At 29.6% G+C, this 22,017-nt stretch overlaps 4 protein-coding genes across 4 annotated transcripts; 1 reads left to right on the top strand and 3 right to left on the bottom strand.

Annotated features, from left to right (window-relative positions):
• Positions 1 to 5,352: 5,352 nt before the first annotated feature.
• Positions 5,353 to 7,011, bottom strand: LOC136978815 (uncharacterized). The gene is made up of 6 exons (XM_067274634.1): positions 6,817 to 7,011; positions 6,095 to 6,168; positions 5,938 to 6,015; positions 5,787 to 5,849; positions 5,607 to 5,703; positions 5,353 to 5,491 (listed from the first exon to the last, which is right to left on the bottom strand). The coding sequence occupies exons 1-5, from the start codon at positions 6,911 to 6,913 to the stop codon at positions 5,641 to 5,643; spliced, it is 375 nt and encodes a 124-aa protein (XP_067130735.1). The 5' UTR covers positions 6,914 to 7,011; the 3' UTR covers positions 5,353 to 5,491; positions 5,607 to 5,640.
• A 4,925-nt stretch (positions 7,012 to 11,936) lies between these two features.
• LOC136978806 (uncharacterized protein F54H12.2-like) lies at positions 11,937 to 13,226 on the top strand. Its single transcript, XM_067274627.1, has one exon. The coding sequence runs from the start codon at positions 11,937 to 11,939 to the stop codon at positions 13,224 to 13,226; it is 1,290 nt and encodes a 429-aa protein (XP_067130728.1).
• A 492-nt stretch (positions 13,227 to 13,718) lies between these two features.
• On the bottom strand, positions 13,719 to 14,745 carry LOC136978805 (uncharacterized). Its single transcript, XM_067274626.1, has 4 exons — positions 14,735 to 14,745; positions 14,619 to 14,686; positions 13,871 to 14,545; positions 13,719 to 13,789 (listed from the first exon to the last, which is right to left on the bottom strand). Exons 1-4 carry the CDS (start codon positions 14,743 to 14,745, stop codon positions 13,776 to 13,778), a joined length of 768 nt encoding a protein of 255 aa, XP_067130727.1. The 3' UTR covers positions 13,719 to 13,775.
• Positions 14,745 to 16,059, bottom strand: LOC136978814 (uncharacterized). The gene is made up of 6 exons (XM_067274632.1): positions 15,890 to 16,059; positions 15,769 to 15,816; positions 15,668 to 15,697; positions 15,555 to 15,593; positions 15,130 to 15,264; positions 14,745 to 15,061 (listed from the first exon to the last, which is right to left on the bottom strand). Exons 1-6 carry the CDS (start codon positions 15,890 to 15,892, stop codon positions 14,852 to 14,854), a joined length of 465 nt encoding a protein of 154 aa, XP_067130733.1. The 5' UTR covers positions 15,893 to 16,059; the 3' UTR covers positions 14,745 to 14,851.
• Positions 16,060 to 22,017: the final 5,958 nt, after the last annotated feature.

Here is a 22,017-nt window from a genome sequence, read left to right as displayed (position 1 = left end):
TTTACTTACAATGCATATTAGACATAAACTAGAAGGAAAAATTACTTGATTTTGTATTCAGAATAATAAAGTAATTTTGTGCACACAACTCAGCAGCGTATTACTAATGTCTGGTACATAATTCGCAAAGTATTAATAGAACGGATTTTCTGCATCTGAATTCAAACTATGGTGAAAGCAGACAATCCGTGAAATATATCAGGAAATTACTATACATTTTTATATTAATAGCAAGTGAATTATACTTGTGATTCTTTAATCCGGTCGCTGTGGACAGGAATCAGTGTTCTAAGTAGTTTTATAGCAGTTATGTTATAATTACATATCTGTACTGCTCTGTGATATTCTTTGTAGGTTATAGTTTTGATATAATTGCATAAAATGATAATTGTATAGTTTAAATTGAATGACTCATCGCAGTTTTAATCTCTATGGGTCTAACTACTGCTTGAAATACATCAATTATTTGTTATTGTATTAATTTGTGAGAGGAAATATAATTGAATATTTATAACCCGCTATATTTTTAGTTTTTACTTGTAGTTAATGGCGTATTTATTATAGTTTTAGTTAGAAAAGTAGAATTTAAATTATGAAATTATTATTTTTAGAAAACGACAAGAAAACCGACAGAACAGAATTCATAATTGAATTGATCGAATCAAAAGATAGGAAAAATGATGATTACGAATGTTCATCTGGAGACGAATTCACCTCGGAATATAAAAAAGAGGTTAGAAAATATTTTATTTTTCTCTTAGTTTAGATTTATAATATAATTAATTAATTTGTTATCAATACTAGGTGCATATACAGACACTTGGCAACTATGCACCTAGTAGCGATAGCAAATTAATCAAAGAAAAGAAGAGACGGTTTCGGATTATACAACAAATATAATTAACATTTCGTATTAAACTTTCACTCACAATCATATTCTGACGCCAAGACTTACACTTTCTATACTATGGACGAAATAATGTTTTAAATTAGCAAAATAAATTTTTAGTTTTAATGTAAGCATTAATAATACAGTTGATCGGGTTGTAAATATTTAAATTTTATTTGTAAAATTACAAATGTTTTAAATATTGCTTATTCATTTTATTAAATTAACTGTGAATTCATTGTTAGAAGTGAACGTGTTAAAGGCAATTGCAGACGACAATTTACCTCTTTTTAATCGGAATTTTTTAAATTTTCGTTTAAATACACCATTTCTACTCGTGCGATTCGGAAAAATATTAAATTAATATTTCCTTGATTTATGTCATTTATTATTTGTCATCCATCATTCAAAGGTTTTTATTCCGGAAGAAATTTATTTCAAAACGAGCAAAAATTATCGCGACTTATTCACAATGTTGCCATGCCGTTTTTGATCGTATTGAAATTTATTTAATTTAAAAATTATTTTCTCGATCTCAAATTAGTAGTGTCTTGCCCCTGTACATTATACTTTTCCTTGTAATGAGGGAATCATGCCGATCATCTATGTAACTCCATTGTGGGAAAAATTTCGAATTGAAAGCACGTTACTCTCATTTTTGACCGTAAGCCTTGTGTATAGTTAATCCAGCTTCCCGCAAACGTTGCATACCTGGTCTCGGCTTTTATCTATCTGACGCCGTTCTCGAGATCGAGGAAGGACGGTCAGACACGTCGACGGACGACAGTGGCTATTTATAGTTCTACAAGGTTTTCAAATTGCATCCCAATTAAAGAACTTACATTGAATACCTTTCACTAATTTGATTATTGTTTTAGAATTGAAATTATGTGTAATATTTCATCACATATATTTAAAAATACTTTTACTTTTTCTAGGAAAGACGAACTTGTTGGCAGAGTTTGCTGAAGTTTCTTCGCCGACTGCCATTTTGGGTCGTTCCTTGCTTGAAACCGCCAAACTAACGCGGTTGATACTAAAAGATTCGAATGAACGAATCAACACTCGAACACATTTCGAGAAATTGACAAATTAATCAATTGTCAAATAATTTTATTTTAAATTTATTACAAAAATTTAATTATCCTCTTTTAAAATTTATGATTTGTTCAATCGATATAAATTAATCTTCTAATGAAGTACAAAATTAATTAAACATAATTAATAAAATTAAAGTTTCGTTTACTTTACATGGGTGTTTGTTTTTTTTCTCACAAAAATTTCATTCTATCTCCAGTCGAGAATAATGACAAAATGATATCCATCCTACATTAAACATTTCTTCGGCTATTTTAAGATCTTCTCAAATAAGCGTCTAAAAAGTTTTTAAGAAACTTTAATATATAACGTTAAAAATCGCGTGTGTATTTACAGACGAATTGGGAAATTATTTCTTTAAATTTTGCATCCACTTAATGCTGTAAGATATTAATTAATGTATTTTAAATAATATATATATATATATAGAAAAATGACTAAAGCTATTGTTCTATAACTGATTTCTTCATACGAAGAATCACAACGTGTTTATATTTAAAGGGCAATTACACCACAGGTTGTAACGGAAAACTAGAGGATTTGCACATGACTTGTTTCGCCCTAAAAGTTCACTTACTATTCGACGTTACCACTTATTTTTCCTGTAAGCCCCGATATTCATCATATACAAATTTTGTGTAGCAATGATTATTGGATTTGTTCATTCATATTACCACACAAAAGACATTCGTGTATTGTGAATTATGACGAAATATCTACGGAACACAATATTTTAACAGACGTTGTATCCCGATATTAATATTGATAGATCTTTGAGCTTTCCGAGAGTACAACAACGACGACATGCGGTATATATGTAATTGCATTTGCCGTCTCGTTAACATTTGGTATCAAACACAATACGATTCGATACGACCGCGGACAAATGCGCTGTCATTTATCGAAAATATTTAATTCGTATAAATTAGAAAATTTTCCTCAGATACCATTTAAAGGTGATGTTGGAATAATTTAACCTTTGACACTCGCTTTGAATGATAGGTTAAACTCTTACAGAGTGTCTACGTTTAAAACATATAAAACACCGCGTATTTCGTCAGCCGTTAGAGACAAACTAATCTCAAATCATCTCTGTATGCCAACTGCTAATTAAGATAAGGAAACTAATATATAAGATAGCATTTTTTCTTCCATTTTGACAACGTCCTAGCAAAATCACCGCGTTCTGTGTTCTTACTAGAAGTTAATAGCCGTATTCCTTTACATAAACTTAAAATGCAATGTTGTAACTTTTCATAAAACCAATGATATTCCCAGAAGACATACCTGTAAGCCTTACAGGTACAGAAACTGCCCTCAAGCACGCGTAGATTAATATTTTTCAAATTATGACCGTTTTATCTCAGATGTACACGAAACGCATTTTAGTAAAATTAAGTCACAAAGTACAGCTCGAAGTCTTTTGCTGTGCCGATGTTTATTTATTTATATTTACGTTCGTGGCGACATTGTTTCATTCAAAATTTCCTGTAGTTGTAGTCTGTGTAATGTGCACTTTATTTACACGTTGAGTTTTACTATCAAATCTGCTTCCTCTATTCTTATGCCACAAGTTTCAAAAGTTTTCTTTACTTGGATGTTTTCGCTGAGCTTTACTTTTTCGACCTGGCTTCACGGTTTTTTACGGGCTCACATAAGACCAATTATTTTCGCAATTTTACAAGATTTTTTTTATTTAAACAATTCATACGAAGTCTTTCCGACTTTACCAGCCTGCACAAATTATAATTTAAGTGTTTTTCCAGGGTGCCGAATTTAATTATTTGGTCCATTTTTCGCGAAATTTGATTGGTTGGCAGATCGCCATTTCATATTCGGCTGTGAATAAAACAGTTTGTTAGCGCTAACATTAGAAAAATTTAAGATATGGTATTTTTAATTGGTATCTATTTGACCAATGGAATTGTGCCATTTCGTTCCATTCGAGTATCGCTATAAACGTGAAAATGGTAGCCAAACTCTTTATAGGGTTTTTGTTTTAATGTTTGTTATATTATATTATATTTGATTTATATAACTACAAAGGTTATCTTATCCTCGATTTAATCTGAAGAATTAAAGGTAATGGTAACGATTATTAAAAATGAAAAGGAAATTTTTATTATAAGCAAATTTATTGAAAACAAACATTCCCTTGTCGTTTCGCTGGCCCAATTAATGCTAGCCCAATTAACCAAACTTTTGATATGGTTATTATTTTAATGTTTGTCCTTATTACTTCTCGATCTGGCAGCACGGGTAATTCGTTTATTCGGTGCTGCTTGATCGAAAAGTAATAAAGACAAACATTACTGAACAGAGGCCTCTGAAAGACGAAAAGAGACCCGGGCCATTAACCATTTAAGGTCTTTGTAAATGGGAGGCCCTACCGAATGGTCCTGCCTGACTCTTTGGTAGGGATTGAATGTATCATTCGTTAAAATTCGCTGTAAAAAATTATTATGGCTGCGTTTTCATTATTGATAGGCTGTGGATATACTTAACTACCGTCCTTCTCCCGAAGGCCTTGTACATTTCTAACGTTTCAAGTTGTTTCGGCCGAGACAGTATTTTCTCTCCGTGGCGTATTTTTCGTTTCTAAGGAGTGAGGAATTGTAGGGTTCTTGTAAAACCCTGCAATCTCCTCACTGCTTAGACCGATGTAGTAAGCACAGAATTCTATCTCCTTATACATAGAACAGAGGGTCTTGTGGTAGGTGTGATAGAACTGCCTCGGCCGAAACATTCGGAAAGGATAGATATCTACAACCTGTTCGGATAGTTCATTTATATGTTACCGTAGGCCTGTAATCAGACAATTTAGCAAAATCGCCGTAGAGTCAATTGCCGCCAGCTTTGATGTTAGAAACAATAATGTAAGGAACGCCGTTTAGTAATTTTAGCTTTTTAGTTTTGAGTAACATTTTAAATAAAATTCATCCGTTTCCATCCAATTTTCTTATTATAAGCATAAAATTAAGCCGTAAAACTAGATTAGTTGTATGCGAAACCCCCGTGAACTTTCACCTATCGACCCGAAAGTTTGGCCAAGTACCTCGCCGATAATGAGAAAGGCTTAGGTTTCGAATTTGAGCTTTCTAGACCCAGTAGCTTGTTTTCTCTACGGGGGGTCTGCAGTGCGGGATGAAGAAAATGAGCTTTTTTGCAGATCTTAGCCCTTTTCGATTGCTTATATTTGGGCAACCGCTTTATACAAAATCTTGAAATTTTGCATACTGTAATGGGCGCAATTATGGCCCTTGTACATACCCGTTATTTGCTAGTAATAAAGCAAATTTCTCATAGAATATAAACTAAATTATTTTGTGTTGTTTTAATCAGTTATAAAGTAATTTATAATTGAATTAACTCAGAAAAAAATTTAATTAAAAAAATTAATTACAAGAGATTTTAAACAAGTCGTTAACTTTTTTCATAAATGTACTTTAAAATATTTGGATGGATCGATTTTTCGTGCGAAGTAACATTCGAATGTCGAAAAACCTCGGGTTTGTAAATATAAAAGAATTACATTAAATAACTCATAATTATGACACTAGAGACAAGAAGAAATTTATAAACTCCTTCCTATAAGAAAAACGAAAAAAATGATATTTACCTGTAGAGATTGTGCCACAAAAGAAAGCTCTTGGTTATTCCACTATTGCGGGGGTTACTTTCTCCAGGCATTTATTTTCGTCTTCTCTTGTTACAACCTTTAACGAAAGTAATTACGTATTCCTCGTATTATTTATATATATTTCATTATATTAATACGTTACATATCATTAACACTCACAGTTTTTAAACGTTCTTCGTATTCGTAAGAACACAAAAAGGCTTTGAGGAGAGTCTCATCCATCTAAGATTTAAAAGAAAAACAAATAGCTTATTTATAAAAGTTGAATAAATAAAAAAGAATTATATATTTATTTTAAAATTTTCTTTACGTCATCGTTATTAACGCATGATTTTTCTAAAAAATCGAAGATTGAAGAAAAACCGATGCAGCCCAAATAACCATGTATCTACGATTAAATATTAAAGATCATTATTATAATTGTATTTAGAAAATCATTTTAAATGATTTAATGAGAGACAACTTACAATGTCTCTGCTTTCGTCACTCAAGGAACCATCGAAGCAGTCGGAAAACTCGAACAACTGATCTCTAGGTAATGCTGGAGTATTCACATTTTAAAGATTGGAAAGTTTAAATTTTAAGTTCTATAAATTTCATTTCTTATTATTTACGCTACAATAATCATATTACACTAAAGAAATTAAGTTAAAATTGATTGTGTTTACTCAAAAATGTCTGGTACAAGAAAGGTCCACAATTGCCCGTGTGAATAAAACTACTGAAGATTGGTAGCGGGTTCGCGGCTGGTCACGTAGTGTTTTTTGGATATTTATCGCGTGTCTAACACCTTAGTAGGGCGGTTTCCTTCTAAAAGTCTTCTCTGGAGGCAAACCCGCCTTTGATTCCCATGGTTACATTGTTTGTTACCATCATTCTAATCCTCATACGAGAAAGGAAAAGACGAACGATTTGTGTGTAAGGTGTTCAATAAATCACGCGTTTTCTGTCATTTTTTCTTGTCGACCCAATTGTCGAAATTCAGATTTAATTGATACCGTTGTGGAAATTCGGATGATCGAAAATCCCAGGAAATTTTTGAGGGTAATCGGGCCACCTCCTTCACCACCCGCTCGCTGTCCATTGCGAGTGTGGACGAGCCAACGATAAGTGTGACTAAAAAAGGGCCCTGCTAATACTCATAGGGCGGAAAGAGAGGGAAAAATAAGAAGGTGTAAATTACACTTACCGCATAACTCTGCACGATTATTTCTCTTCAGAAAGGACCTGGCCGAAATGTAACTAATACACATCAGAAAAAGGATGAATATTGCAATTTTCCTCATGATTTTTCAATCTAATAACACAATAAAACTATTTTAGTAACTGAAGACAAATTCAAACCGAAAGAATGGATGAAAATTACTCTCCTTTCAGAAGTAAAGCAATTATATATAAACACTGGTACACCTATATTAATGCCAAGTACAGGAAGCTTTTATCTTAATAACACGTTTCCTTTTCGTTGTTGACGAACCGTTTCTATACGCATTTTAATTGTAATTTATAAATGTTCGTAAAATTATTATTATTATTATTTATTTATTTATGAAACAGTTGTTAATTGTGACGTGTAATTTTAGTAAGAAGTAATCGATAGTAACACAAGAAAACGTTGTCGTTTAAAATAATGTCGAGAAAATTAATCATTATAAACAAACATTTTCTCAAATTATCCTTTATAATACTAGTAGTAGTCAAATGACACATACGAATCACAAAAATTGTCAAGTAAATAATTTTACAAATAATTTATTAATACTTATCTTATGATTGGTTGAATTTTGATATAAATTAAATTTTAAGATATTGTAGAATTTATTTTAATGCTAGGATCGGTCATGGAAGCATACGGTTTTATTATTACCTACGACAGTAACAGAAATTATTCTGTTTCTCCCCGTTTGTACAAGTCACTTGATAGTTGCATTGCTGCGGTAAATAATTTTTCTTTCGATATTCCTGATAATTTTCCTATTGTTTTGCGTTATTTTAAAGTTAACGGAGAAATATGGAAAGGTAATGGAAAATTTGGTTTTGTAATTGTTGATGATGACGGTAGAATTAACGAAGTTAGTAACAACTTATATCATTCGTTTGAGGAATGTTCAGATGTTATGAGGGAAGTTTATGTTGAAAAGAATAAAAGGAATATATTAATATTTAGAGAGATAAATTGTGGATCGAAACATTATAAATTTACTAAAGTTCATAAAATCGATTGATATGTATTTTAAACATCCAAGTAACTGCATAATTGCTGGACCGTCACAATGCGGAAAGACTACATTAGTAAGAAAAATTATTCGTTGTAAAATTTATGATAAACCATTTAAGAAAATTTTATGGTGTTATTCTGTATATTTGCCGTTTTTTCGAGATGAAAAAGAAATTACATTTATGTATGGCCTACCTGAATCTGTACAAGGATGGGATTTGGTAATAATTGATGATTTGATGCACGAACTTGGTTCAAAAACTGCGTTTCTGTTTACAACAGAGTCGCACCATTATAATGTAAGTGTGATCTTGATAATGCAAAATTTGTTTCCAAAAAATAGAATTATGAGAGATATAACATTAAATACGCATTATTTGATTTTATTTAAAAATAATCGGGATGAAAGTCAAGTAAGTTGTTTGGGCAGACAAGCTTTTGCAGGAAAATGTAATTTTTTAATGGATGCATATAAAAAAGCAACAGAGAAGGATTTTGGTTATTTGTTATTGGATTTTCATCCCAAAACGGACAAGAAACTTTCGGTGCGGGATTCGTGTTTTCCGGATGAACAAGGTATTGTTTGGATATACTTACCGATAAAATGAAAAACGTAAAGAAAAATTATCATATGCTAGCATTTTTAGCCAAAACTACTCCCTCTCAACGAAAAGCGATATTGAAAGAGGCCACTCCCGATCAAGTTAAAGTTTTGTGCGAAATATGTGATAATTTGCGGAGGGGAAATATACCCGCTAATGTTCATAAATTACGAAAATATAAAAAAATAATTAGGAAATTAAGTGAAAAACAAGTCCCTTTAAATACCAAGAAAAAAATTTTGGTTAATCAATCTGGTGGATTCCTTCCTCTTCTATTGGCACCACTTTTGTCTATGGCAGGAGGATTAATTGGTAAAGTAATAGGAAAAAGAATTTAATGGCAAAGCAAATGGCACTGGTTCCTCCCGAATTGTTGGCTGCGTATAAAATTAAACCTGAAATAAGAATTGGAAATAATATCGAAGAATTACTCGAGAGTACTGATTTATCTGACGATAGTAAAGTCAAATTACTAAGTCAGTTGATTTCGAGATATCAGAGAACCGTCCATGCCCCGAAAGAGCCAGTCAGAGTATCTGTTGTGTCCGATGAAAATCAAGAACTGCTCGATGAAAAACCCTCTGCTGACGATAATGGTGAGGATGCATTTATTAAACAAATAACTATATCTGTACCGCAACTATATCAAAAATATATTCCTCACTTAATTGATAAATTGAGACAAAATCATTACGGATGGAATACAAAGGGTGAATTAACAGTTAGTGGCAGCCCCGTGGGGGGCAGTAATATGGTGGATTTAATTTCGCACTTAATGAGAAATCGAAAAACGCCGTTATCTCCAGTGGGCTTTAACGTTTTTTGGGAAGCTGTAAGAAAAATAAATGTTCCCAGAGAATGGATAGGAAATAAAGGTTTGGCAACTCTACCCGAAATCGGCGAAAAACCAAGATATCAACCGACGCCAGTCGAAAGTCCCGAAGAAATTTTTTCTACAATTTCTCCAAGAGTATTTTACCAGTGGAAAAAGTCATCGAAAAAGAGGAAGAAGAGTCCCGAATGGAGAAACTATTGAAATCAATATACTATAACCCGAAATCTTCGGCATCGTTCGGAGGAGTGAGTAAACTAGTTAAAGCTTCTAATTTATCGAGATCTACTGTCAGAAAATGGTTATCTTCTCAATCTGTTTATTCTCTACATAAACCTGTAAGAGTTAAATATTCTCGAAGAAAAACTAAAGCTTTTCATCCTAATGATTTATGGCAGGCTGATTTAATTGTGTTAAAGCAATTTTCCCGATATAATAAAGGGATAAAATATTTATTAACAGTAATTGATGTATTTAGTAAATATTGTTACGTTGTGCCAATAAAGGATAAAAAACCTAAATCTGTTTCGGAGGCATTTCAGATTATTTTTAAACGAAATATTCCAAAAAATGTACAAACTGATAAAGGAACCGAATTTTATAATAGATTAGTAAAAAATTTGTTTAAAAAATATAAAATTAATCACTATTCAACTCATTCAGATACTAAAGCTTCTGTGGTTGAGAGATTAAATAAAACTTTACGAAATAAAATATATAGATTATTTACTTATCGTAATTCTTATCAATATATTGATAAATTAAACGATATTGTAAAAGGATATAATAATAGTTTTCATAGAAGTATCGGGATGGCTCCATCTGAAGTTGGTCCATTGCATTACGGTACAATTTTTGGCAGGCTATATGATATAAAAAGGAAAAGTAAATTTAAATTTAATATTGGTGATTTAGTTAGAATTTCGAAAATACGTAAAACATTTAGTCGCGGATATCTGCCAGGGTGGACAAAGGAAATATTTGTTATTCACGATCGATTTCTATCGCATCCTCCGACTTACGTATTAAAAGATACACATAACGAGATTTTAGAAGGAAGGTTCTATACCGAAGAATTACAAAAGGTAACAAAATGATGCAATCAGACTTTTTCGTAACGTTAATAAGTAATGCAAGTATGGACTTGTTTCCTGAGAATACACAGTCTCGTTTTATGGTGAAAATGAGCCCTCCTATTAATTTACATGGAAATTGGGGAGTTGGACTTACAGAAGTTATTATTCCAAGAAATTGGTTTAATATATCTAATCACAATAATGATTACGTTGTTACATTTGAAGAAACTGTAAAAGAAAAAGATGAGCTACTGCCAGATAAATCGTATATGATTCCATTAACTGCCATTACAGATGATAAGAAGAAATTGATTAATATAATAAATGAAAATATAATTAAAATAACGGGTTCTAAATTAGCTGAATTTATTTTTGACGAAAATAATCAAACTGTAAATATAAATATAAAAGATGCGCACGAGTTGCATGTTACTGTAGATCATTCGTCAAAATTACTTTATATGCTAAATTTACCCAACAAAGATATTGTATTAAGGGGTAGTTCAATTTATAATTTTCGATTATCAACACAGGATTACTCTGGACAATTTTTTACTTTTGTGGAAAAAAATAGAAAAAAACAAGTAATTAAGAAAACTTATAGAGATGAAAAAATATTTATTCCTATAGGGTTATATTCGTCTCCTGAAAAATTTCTGGGAATTTTTAAACATGTAAAATTAGCATTACTACCAAATAATAAGGTTATTTTAAAAGTTCCATTGAATATTTCTGTAAAATTTGGAAATGAATTAAAAGATTTTCTTGGGTTCACAACTGTAAAATTTCCACCCGGTGAATATATAAGTCGCTATCCTATTGAAATGTCTGCAGGAATTTCGGAAATTTTTATTTATTCGAATATTATTGCTTCTCATCATGTCGGAGATATAACTGCACCATTATTAAGAGTTATACCGGTTATGACTGAGAAAGAAGAACAGATAAATAGAGTTTACCCGACACCTTTGTATTTTCCGTTAAAGAAAAATTATATTGATATTATAGAAATCGAACTGAGATCTGTAGGTGGAAAAGAAATTGTTTTTTTTGGAGGAAAAACAATATTAATTTTATCTTTTAAACAGTTATAAATATAACATAGTTTTATTTGTTTGCATTAGTTTGTCTTTGAGAGCAGCAAAATGAAGCTCGATCCAAAAGTTTGTATAAATTATTACTGCAATCAAGCAGGAGGTAGCGTATTGACTCCCGATTTAATATTCAGGCACCGTTTGGGAATGGGAGGAAGAGGTTATTTTTCAGGGCCCCAAATACAGCGTGGTTATGGATTTTTTGGAGATTTATTTCGTCAATCTATACCTATCCTTAGGAAAGTTGGAAAATATCTTGGACGAAAAGTATTAAATCTTGCCACGGGTGTTGGATCAGACGTAATTGCGGGAAAATCATTTAAAGAGTCAACAAAAGCGCATTTAAAAGATATCGGCAGCGAAATCAAAGATGATATAGTTAAAAAAGTACAAAGCGGATCGGGTATAAAAAGAAAACGATTGAGAAGATTAGTTCAGTCACAGAATAAAAGACGGAAAGTACAAGATATATTTACCGAATGAGAAAATGGACCCCCATTCGTGCCCCTGCACTAAAAGTGAGTTGGATTTATTTAGTACCGTTTCGACTCAACTCGCTATCGACAGTACATCGGAAGTTATAGTTCACCCAATTGCGACAATTTCTGACAGTCGTGCACCTATTGAATTTTATGTATCCGGTTCTGGTGAAAATTATATCGACTTACATTCAATTTATCTGCATGTTCAAGTAAAAATTGCCAAAAAGGATGGAACAGATGTGGGAGCTGATGAAAAAGTTGTACCTGTTAATTATTTTTTAAATAGTTTGTTTTCACAATGTACTGTTTTTCTAAACGACAAGCAAATTATTTCAAATGTTAATTATCCATATCGGGCGATTTTAGATGCCTTATTATTTTATTCAAAGGATGCTCAAAAAACATTTTTAACAAGTGCATTATTTTATAAAGATACTGCACAATATATGGATTCGATAGAAGAAAATAATGAGGGATTGACTAAAAGATTTAATGTTGCTAAACAAAGTAAACTAATAGATTTAGTAGGACGATTACATATTGATTTGTCGCATCAACCTAAATTGTTAATTAATAACGTAGATTTAAGAATTAAATTGGAAAGATCTAAGGATAATTTTGCTTTAATGGCATCTAATGATAACTATAAAATTATTATTAAAAATGCATCTTTAAAAATTAATAAAGTAGATGTTAGTTCATCTGTTCAAATAGGCATAGAAAAAGCATTGCAAACGGGTGTCATAAAAATGCCATTTCGAAGAGCAGATATAAAAGTTTTTACTTTAAGTAGCGGAATACAGTCTACTAATATCTCAAATGCAGTAATTGGGCAATTACCTTATAGAATGACTATCGGTTTAGTTTCTAATACCGCATTTAATGGAAATGTAAAATATAATCCTTTCAATTTTAAAAATTACAATTTAAATTATATATGTCTATTAAAAGACAACCAAATGATCCCATCAAAACCGTACACGCCCGATTATACAAATAGCATATACGCAAGAAATTTTATATCATTATTTGAAGATATAGGATGTATTAATCACCATAAATTTACAAATATATCCTACCGGGATTATAAAGATGGCTATACTTTATATTCTTTTGATCTTTCTCCCGATCGTTCGGCATCAGAATCGCATATTAGTGTAAGCGAACAAGGAAACATATCAATTGAATTAAAGTTTGCAACCGCTATATTAGAAACTGTAAACGTTATTTGTTTACTTGAATATAATAACACTCTTGAAATTGATCACTCAAGGACAGTATTTGTAGATTACTAATGAATACTATTACGTTATGGAAATTGGCCTCCAGTGACCAAAAAATTAAAAGAACTTTTGGAGGAGTTTTTGCATCCGATGATTTACCCGTTTGCATCGGTAAATATAAATCATTTATAATTAATCTAGACGAAAAAAATAAGCCTGGAAGTCATTGGGTATCCGCATTTTTCGATGGAAAAACCTGTTTTTACTACGATAGTTATGGAATGAAACCAACTAAACCGAAAATTATTACATTTGTTAAACGAAATTCCAGAAATTGCTGTTGGAATAATATTGTTCATCAGAGTTTATATTCGATGAATTGTGGATTTTTCTGTCTGTATTTTCTATATAAAATGAATAGAAACCAATGTTTAAAAGAACTGAGTAAAACTGATAAATTTTATAATGATGAATTTGTAAAGAAATTTGCCGAACAACATCTATATTTGGCACGCCCACCGACTATAATGTATAATCAATGTTGTAATTCAATGAATAAAAATATTTAAAATATAAAAAATTGTTTTATTTTTCAAAAACATACAGTTATTTAAAATGCAGTTATTGCCAGAAACCTGTACAAAATAAATAAAAAAATATATATAATCATATTTACCAATTTTTATATAATAATAATAATAATAAAATGTACTTACCTTGCTCGATCATAAATGCTTTATACGAAAAAACATCGCATAAGCTGCAATGTTGTGTAAACCGGGTGTGGAATGGGCAAATTTTCCCGTAAAATAACGCATTTGGTGGCATACATATATGCGGGTATATTTCATGATGATGAGGACATGGCCTCTCTATATTCCAGTTCTTCGGAGCATGGCAATAATGCGGATATATTTTAGTATGATAGGGACATGGAACTCGAATTTTTGAAGATTTGGGCACTCCCCGTTCTTCAAGATCAAAATACGGAATATTCACATTGTATATTTCTGAAGTTAAGTTCAAGTAATTTTTTTCAATTTCTCCTCCTTTATAGTAAAAAAATTTATATTTTAAAAATAAATTATATAAAATTTTGCACACATTATCACTTTTTTCCCAATTTCCGAAATATTGTTTTTCATATGCTAAATATAAACCATGTAAATAATTGCCAAATCTTACATTTTTTTTATTAGCAAAACTTAAATCTTTAAAAGTAATTATTTCATTATAAAATTCAATTTTTTGATATTCATTCGAGTTTTGTGCCACAAAACCAAGTTGTCTGCATAACGTATTAAACGGTAGGTCCATGCCATCTATTGTGAAAGCTTCAAAGTCTATAATTACTCCGACATTATCCCTCCATACATTGCAAGGGTTGAAATCTATTTTATATTAATATGAATTAAATAAATAAATAAATATACATTATTTTTAAATATTATATTTATTACTCACATCTTGAATATGAAGTATTCCAATCTAATGCACCCGAATCCAAAGTACCGAAATCTAAAATATTTTCTCTATTTATTATATTATTAATTAAATATAGATATATAAGAAAAATATACTTACAATTCATTTTTTAAGTCAGATTTCTTATAATGTTTCCGGATGCGTGAATGAACATTATATAGGTAATTTCAGGGGGGGGGAGTTGGAGGGGAGGGGGGAGGTTGAAGGAGAGTCTATGAATTTCCTCCCCCCTGGCTGCTCATACCGCTTTCTTCTCTTTCCCGTCTTTTCCTTTCTTCCCATCTTTTCCTTTCTTCCCTTCTTTTCCTTTCTTCCCTCATAAAATGCAAGTAACCGTCTAATTCTTCTTTATTTTCTTCCCCCCACTGAATATATTCGCTGTCTTCTAGTTTTTCTTTTAAAAATATTTTTTCCACAGATGCCTGTATATAAGTTACCTTGTTATACTTTTTTTAAATTTTTTTTTTTTTTAAAAAAAAAAAAAACTTACTTGTTCCTCTCTCATCCGTATGATTCTGTCGCATTCTTCCTGCTCTTTTTTTTCAATATAATCATCATCATCTTCTTCTTCTTCTTCTTCTTCTTCTTCTTCTTTCTTTTTTAGTTCTTCTTTCAATCTAGATGCCTGTATATAAATTACTTTGTCATTTATCAACAATTTTTTTTACCCCCCTAACTTGTATTCCCTGTTTGTGAAAGAGTTCACTTCGATTAATTAAATCTATTATACTCTATATTTATTTAAAATCATAAAAATTAAAATCTAAATTATAAACTATATTATTTTAAATACTACATACAGGAGTAACTGCATCAACTTCACTTCGATTAATTAAATCCATTATACTCTATATTTATTTAAAATCATAAAAATTAAAATCTAAATTATAAACTATATTATTTTAAACTACATACAGGAGCATCCATAGTCTTGTCATAACTATCTCCTGATGGCTGTTAAATAAAATATATTTAAAATCATAAAAATTAAAATCTAAATTATAAACTATATTATTTTAAATACTTACTTGGGAATCTACATCAATTACATTATCTTCCTGTTAAATGAAATATATTTAAAATCATAAAAATCTAAATTATAAACTATATTATTTTAAATACTACTTACAGGAAAATCACTACTTCCTGCTTCAAAATTTGAATTTCCTCCTGTGGCCTGTTAAATGAAATATATTTAAATACTATAAGAATTTAAATCTAAATTATAAACTGTTATTTTAAATACTTACCATTGCTTTGAAATTAGTATATCTTTCTTTTCTGAATATCTTTTCTGAGATTTCCTTTACTTTTGCTTGTTTGATATGGTTGTTTTCTTAAGTTTATCGCAGCTTATATTGTGCACGCTTGGGTTGTTTTTTTCCTGTAAATTCAGTACACACCCAACATTCTTGACCAACTTTCTGCAGACCCCACCCAAGATATAAATCTATTTCATAATTTAGGTCACAGCTATTAAAAATGTTGACTCCACCAAAGATAGAAATCTATTTCGTAAGTATAATTTATGGTCATATAATTATTTTAAATTCTCAACCTGCTTTCTACAACTGCCACACCCGAAATTAAATATATTTTTCCTTCAAAAACATGACCTCGCCCAACTATTTCGTAAGTATAATTTATGGTCATATAGTTATTTTAAATTCTCAACCTGCTTTCTACAACTGCCACGCCCGAAATTAAATATATTTTTCCTTCACAAACATGACCTCGCCCAACTATTTCGTAAGTATAATTTATGGTCACATAGTTATTTTAAATTCTCAACCGGCCACGCCCGAAATTAAATATATTTTTCCTTCATAAACACGGCCACACCTAAGATAAAATCAGTTGACCACGCCCTATTATTTTGTATAAAAGCTGTAACTCCAGATTGAGAAAAATATCTTCTACAAGACTTCCAAAGACAACGAATAAAGCATCATGTCGTCTGCTGATGGTAATATTATAATTTTTATTTAAAATATTTTTAAATGTTAAAATTACTTAATAAGTTAATATTACTTAATAAGTTACTTAATTACTTAATATTTATATAGAATGTGAATTTGATTTTAATATGAAACAGAATGTGGGCAAAAAAAGAGGTCCAAAACCTAAAAATGTCGAAGATGAATCAAAAAAACAAAAGTTTGACCTAGACCTGTCTACAGATACTGCAAAATGTTCTAAAATTCGGCCATTTAAGATAAAAGTATGCGACAATCAAACAATGGAAGTCATCGAATTCAAGTCAGTTTGGTATATATCATTAACAAAAATGAAAGGGAATTATCCGCCCAACAAGTATAATATCAATGTTAAGGACTTTAAATTATATAAAAAAGCTTTCGATGCAATGACTGAACATTTAGATCAGAATGTTTAATTTAAGGAAAAAAGCTTTTAGAGGGTATGCCAAAACTTATAGGGCTTTTATTTTAGAAAATATAGATCCAGCTGTCTGTTTTGAAAAAATAACATCAAATATTTATGATATTTTAGTTAATGATAATTTTGTTTGTAGAAGGAAATTTTTAATTAATTTAAAAACTAAATTTTTAAAATATAAAGAAGATGATATTATAGAGTATCAAGATGTATATTTTTCTAGCCATGTTGAGCATATTTTGTCCTCATATATGATTGGTGAAAAATTACGAAATGCATTTGATACAATTCTAAATTATATTGAAGAGTTTATAAAATATGGATCAGGGTGGATACTAAAAGAAATTATATTTATAGATGTCAATATTGGGATATATAAAAATGAAATTGGTGGCTGCGGCCATATTATTCTTCCTAAACATCTAGTTCTCAAACGTTGTGTATTAAATATAAAGTGCTCAGATAACCAATGTTTTTTATATTGTATAGTTGCACATTTATATCCCTCAACTAGTAGTAACAGAAATTCTATTTATTTATATAGAAAATATTTAAAATATTTAAATTTAAACCGTTTAAAATTTCCCATAAATGTGAAAAATATTCCCACATTTGAGAAAAATAATTGTCTAAGTATTCATGTATATGGGTATGAAAAGAAATTAATTTATCCAATCTATATAAGTAAATTTCAATTTGAAAAAGAAATTAATTTGTTATTGTATAAATCTCATTTTTTTCTAATCCGGAATTTTAATAGACTAATGTCTGATAAATCATCAGCAAGAAAATTTTGTAAACTCTGTTTAAATGGTTTTGAAAGAAAAACTACTTTAAACGATCATATAAAATTTTGTTCTAATCATAAATATCAAAAAGTATCTACTCCAAAAGGAGACAATACAATTGTAAAATTCCACTCACATGAAAAGTCATTATTTCATGCAATCTGTATATATGCAGATTTTGAATCAATTTTGGAACAGGTATCTTCTGATGAAATAGACCCTAAAATAAGTTGTACTAAAATTGTTGAAATTCATAAACCTATATGTTATTCCATTATAATTATTGAAAATGAGGATAAAATAATATATGCTAATTTTTATTGTGGAGATAATGTTGTTAATAATTTTTTAATTGATATTCAAATGCAGCTGAATAATTTGTTAGATAAAATAAATCGCAATGTTGAAATTAATTTAAATACTGTTTCCAATAATTTTAAACATTTGTGTCATATTTGTAAAAAAAAATTTGGTGATAATGATCTGCGTGTAATGGATCATGATCATCAGACAGGTCTTTTTCGGGGGTGGGCCCATAATTGCTGCAATTTAAATTACCGACTAAAAACGTTTATCCCCATTATATTGCACAATTTTTCAGGTTATGATTCGCATTTAATTTTTAAAAATATTCCCTCTAAATTATTTTCAAAAATCAAAATTATTCCTATAAATTCTGAAAAATTTACAACATTTTCATTAGATTATTTTAAATTTATTGACAGTTTTCAGTTTTTAAATTCTTCTCTTTCAGTTTTGACTGACAATTTAAAAAATGCAAATTATAATTTTCCAATTTTTAATCATTTTTTTCGTCGCAGCAAATATAGAGAATTATTAAAAAGGAAAGGAATTTTTCCGTATTCCTATTTTAAAAATAAGCAAATATTAAATGAAATACAACTACCCCCAAAAAAATGCTTTTATAATGAATTATTAGGAGAAAATATTACAGATGATGATTACAATCATGCTCAATTAGTTTGGGATAAATTTAATTGTAAAACTTTCAAAGACTATTTAAAATTATACCAATATGTTGATACAGTATTATTGGCAGATATATTTCAGAATTTCAGAAAATTAAGTTTAACATATTATAATTTGGATCCTGTATATTTCATAACTACGCCCGATTTAACATGGAACTGTGGTTTAAAAATGACTAAAATCCAATTGGAATTATTTAATGATTTAGATATGTACCTTTTCATTGAAAGTGGAATTAGGGGCGGAATAAGTTTAGCGGGAAAAAGATTTGCAAAAGCAAATAATCCATTAATACCCGACACATATGATAAAAATCAACCTCATAATTATATTCTGTCGATAGATGCGAATAACCTTTACGGATTCGTAATGAGTGCATATTTACCCGTAAATAATTTTCGATGGCTGCACAAAGATGAAATAGATGCTCTAGACATACCTAATATATCAAATAAAAATAGTATAGGATATATCTTAGAGGTTGATTTAAAATATCCTGAAATTATTCATGACAGACATGATAATTTGCCACTCGCTGCTGAACACACACATATCCCATACAATTTATTATCCAATTACCAAAAAACAGTCTTAAAAAAATTAAATTTAAAATATAGTAATAATAAAAAACTAATTCCTACTCTTTTTGATAAAACAAACTATGTAATTCATTATAGAAATTTAAAATTTTATCTAGAGGAAGGTCTAATAATAACCAAAATTCATAGAGTATTGGCATTTTCCCAAAGTGCATGGCTTAAAAAATATATATATTTTAATAATAAAAAACGGCAAGAATCGACTAACGATTTTGACAAATCATTTTTTAAATTAATGAATAATAGTTTTTTTGGCAAAACGTGTCAAAACGTAAGAAAACGTATTAACCTAAAAGCAGCCACGACATTAAATCAGTATCGCAGATATCTAGCTAAGCCATCTGTAGAAAATTTCAAAATTATAAATGATAACCTTACTATTTTTAAAATGAAAAAACCTAATTTAATTCTAGACAAACCAATTTATATTGGTTTTTGCGTATTAGAATTAAGTAAATTGCATATTTACGAAACATTTTATAAAATATTTAAAAATAGATATGGCAAAAACGTACATTTATTATATACCGATACGGATTCACTAACACTTCAAATATATACAAATGATGTATACGAAGATTTTAAATCATTCCCGGATATCTTCGATTTTAGTAATTACCCTAAAAACCATAAATTATATAACGAAGCGAACAAAAGTAAACTAGGATATTTTAAAGATGAAACATTATCGAAACCTATAATTGAATTTTGCTCATTGAAACCAAAAATGTATTCCTATATTTTCGATAAACAAAATAAGAAAACTGCCAAGGGAATTAAAAAATCTGTTGTAAAAACATTTAATCATGATAAATATAAAGAAGTTTTGTTTAATACAGAATTATTAAGGCATCAACAATATGGAATTCAAAGCAAAAATCATATAGTAACAACATATCTACAAAATAAAATTTCCCTTTCTCCATTTTACGATAAAAAATTTATTTTAGATAATGGAATAGATGCACTATCATTTGGGCACTACAATTTTTACTTTTAATTTTGCAGATTCCTCATCATTTCCACAATATGGCTTTATAATAGTATACAAAAGAAAATGTAGTTATATAATACATAGTATTTGTAGTAAAACTTACTCGTGTTTAAAACAAACATGTAATAAAGCAGCATCATTAAAATTACCAAATAATAAAATATACGAATGTAAATTTTTTGTAATAAATGATAAAATAACATTACCAATATTTAACAAATATTTCATAAAATGTAATTGTATGAAATGTAATATTTTATAAAATATAAATTTAATATTAATGTTTATAAATGTAATAATAAATATTTTATTTTCTAGAATTTGTATATTTTAAAAAATTAAGCGAGGCTGCTAAAATTCCCACTAAAGCTTCAGAGGGAGCAGCAGGATATGACATTTTTTGTGTCAAGGGTTTTGAAATAAACTCGAATGAACAAAAAATTATTTTTATTGATCTGGCCATCGAAATACCTAATAATAAATGTTATATCAGATTGGCTCCAAAATCTTCTTTGTCGCTAGATAACATAATAATAAATGCAGGCATCATCGATTCCGACTATCGTGGAAATATTGGGGTGATGATGTACAACTTTGGCCCCAAAAATATTGTTATTGAACGTGGAACTGCCATTGCACAAATTATCTTCGAAAAAATCTCACATCCAGTATTTTTAGAAATGGAATCATTAAGCGAGACAGACAGAAATGAACAAGGGTTTGGCGACTGTACCTTTTCTCAAAAAATAAATTTTGATGATTGTAAAGAAATTCTGTCTGATTCTGATACTGAAGACTATAATATTACTAAAAAAGTAGTTTTTGAAGACGAAATTACTGTATCTGAAAAAAAAGAAGATACTGTATCTGAAAAAAAGAAAATTTTGGAACTCATAATGATCATAACTACTTGTAACAAAAATTAAATATTTGATATTATTTTGTAATGTACTCAAATATAATATATGTAATCCTCATTTTATACTCAAGAATGTACACTCTTATATGTATACATAATATGTACTTGAATAAAGCAGCAAATAATATAAAATGTTTTATTTCTTTATAGACGCTACACAACCCAATTGACTGGAAAGCTTTCTCATCTTCGGCCATAGACGAAACCGTTATTCGTCAATTTCAAAACTATGTCCACTGGGATACAATTAGTCGACGACGTAATTTATCTGAAGAGTTTATTAGGGAATTCGCGAATAAATTAAATTGGAACCACATATGGAAAAATTACAAATTTCTACCCTCATTTATTATGGACCATATTAACTATGCAAAATGGGATTTAATATGTCAATATCAGATATTAAATGATCATTTCCTTACAACTTTTTTCGACCATCTTGATTGGAATAAAGTAGCCGAACACCAAATTCTTTCGGATGCTTTTATTATTGGCTACGTACATAAATTTGATATTAAAAAACTCTTAAAATACCAACAATTAAAAACCTCAACTTTACGTCAAATACAAGACTTCCTAAACTGGAATTTTGTTTCCCGTTATCAAAAGCTTGACCAAGAGTTCATTGACGAATTTCAATGTCAGCTTTCTTGGTGTTACATTATAAAATATCAAAAATTAGATCGTAATT

Source organism: Centruroides vittatus, unplaced genomic scaffold (genome assembly GCF_030686945.1).
Source record: "Centruroides vittatus isolate TY-2023 unplaced genomic scaffold, ASM3068694v2 contig_551, whole genome shotgun sequence".
In the NCBI taxonomy this organism is placed as follows: Eukaryota; Metazoa; Arthropoda; class Arachnida; order Scorpiones; family Buthidae; genus Centruroides; species Centruroides vittatus.
The sequence above is the reverse complement of the archived record's forward strand: the minus strand, read 5'-3'. Positions and strand labels throughout refer to the sequence as shown.

Bases quoted from the DNA above. Each gene is read 5' to 3' on its own strand.
- LOC136978815 (XM_067274634.1), bottom strand. From the start codon at position 6,913: ATGAGGAAAATTGCAATATTCATCCTTTTTCTGATGTGTATTAGTTAC. The intron at 6,169-6,816 runs GTAAGTGTAATT...TGAATACTCCAG, and splicing joins TAATCGTGCAGAGTTATGCG to CATTACCTAGAGATCAGTTG. The intron at 5,850-5,937 runs GTAAAGAAAATT...TTTAAATCTTAG, and splicing joins CATGCGTTAATAACGATGAC to ATGGATGAGACTCTCCTCAA.
- LOC136978806 (XM_067274627.1), top strand. From the start codon at position 11,937: ATGGACCCCCATTCGTGCCCCTGCACTAAAAGTGAGTTGGATTTATTT.
- LOC136978805 (XM_067274626.1), bottom strand. The intron at 14,546-14,618 runs GTGAGTAATAAA...AATATAAAATAG, and splicing joins GAATACTTCATATTCAAGAT to ATTTCAACCCTTGCAATGTA.
- LOC136978814 (XM_067274632.1), bottom strand. The intron at 15,698-15,768 runs GTAAGTAGTATT...TTCATTTAACAG, and splicing joins CAGGAAGTAGTGATTTTCCT to GAAGATAATGTAATTGATGT. The intron at 15,062-15,129 runs GTAAGTTTTTTT...ACTTATATACAG, and splicing joins TACGGATGAGAGAGGAACAA to GCATCTGTGGAAAAAATATT.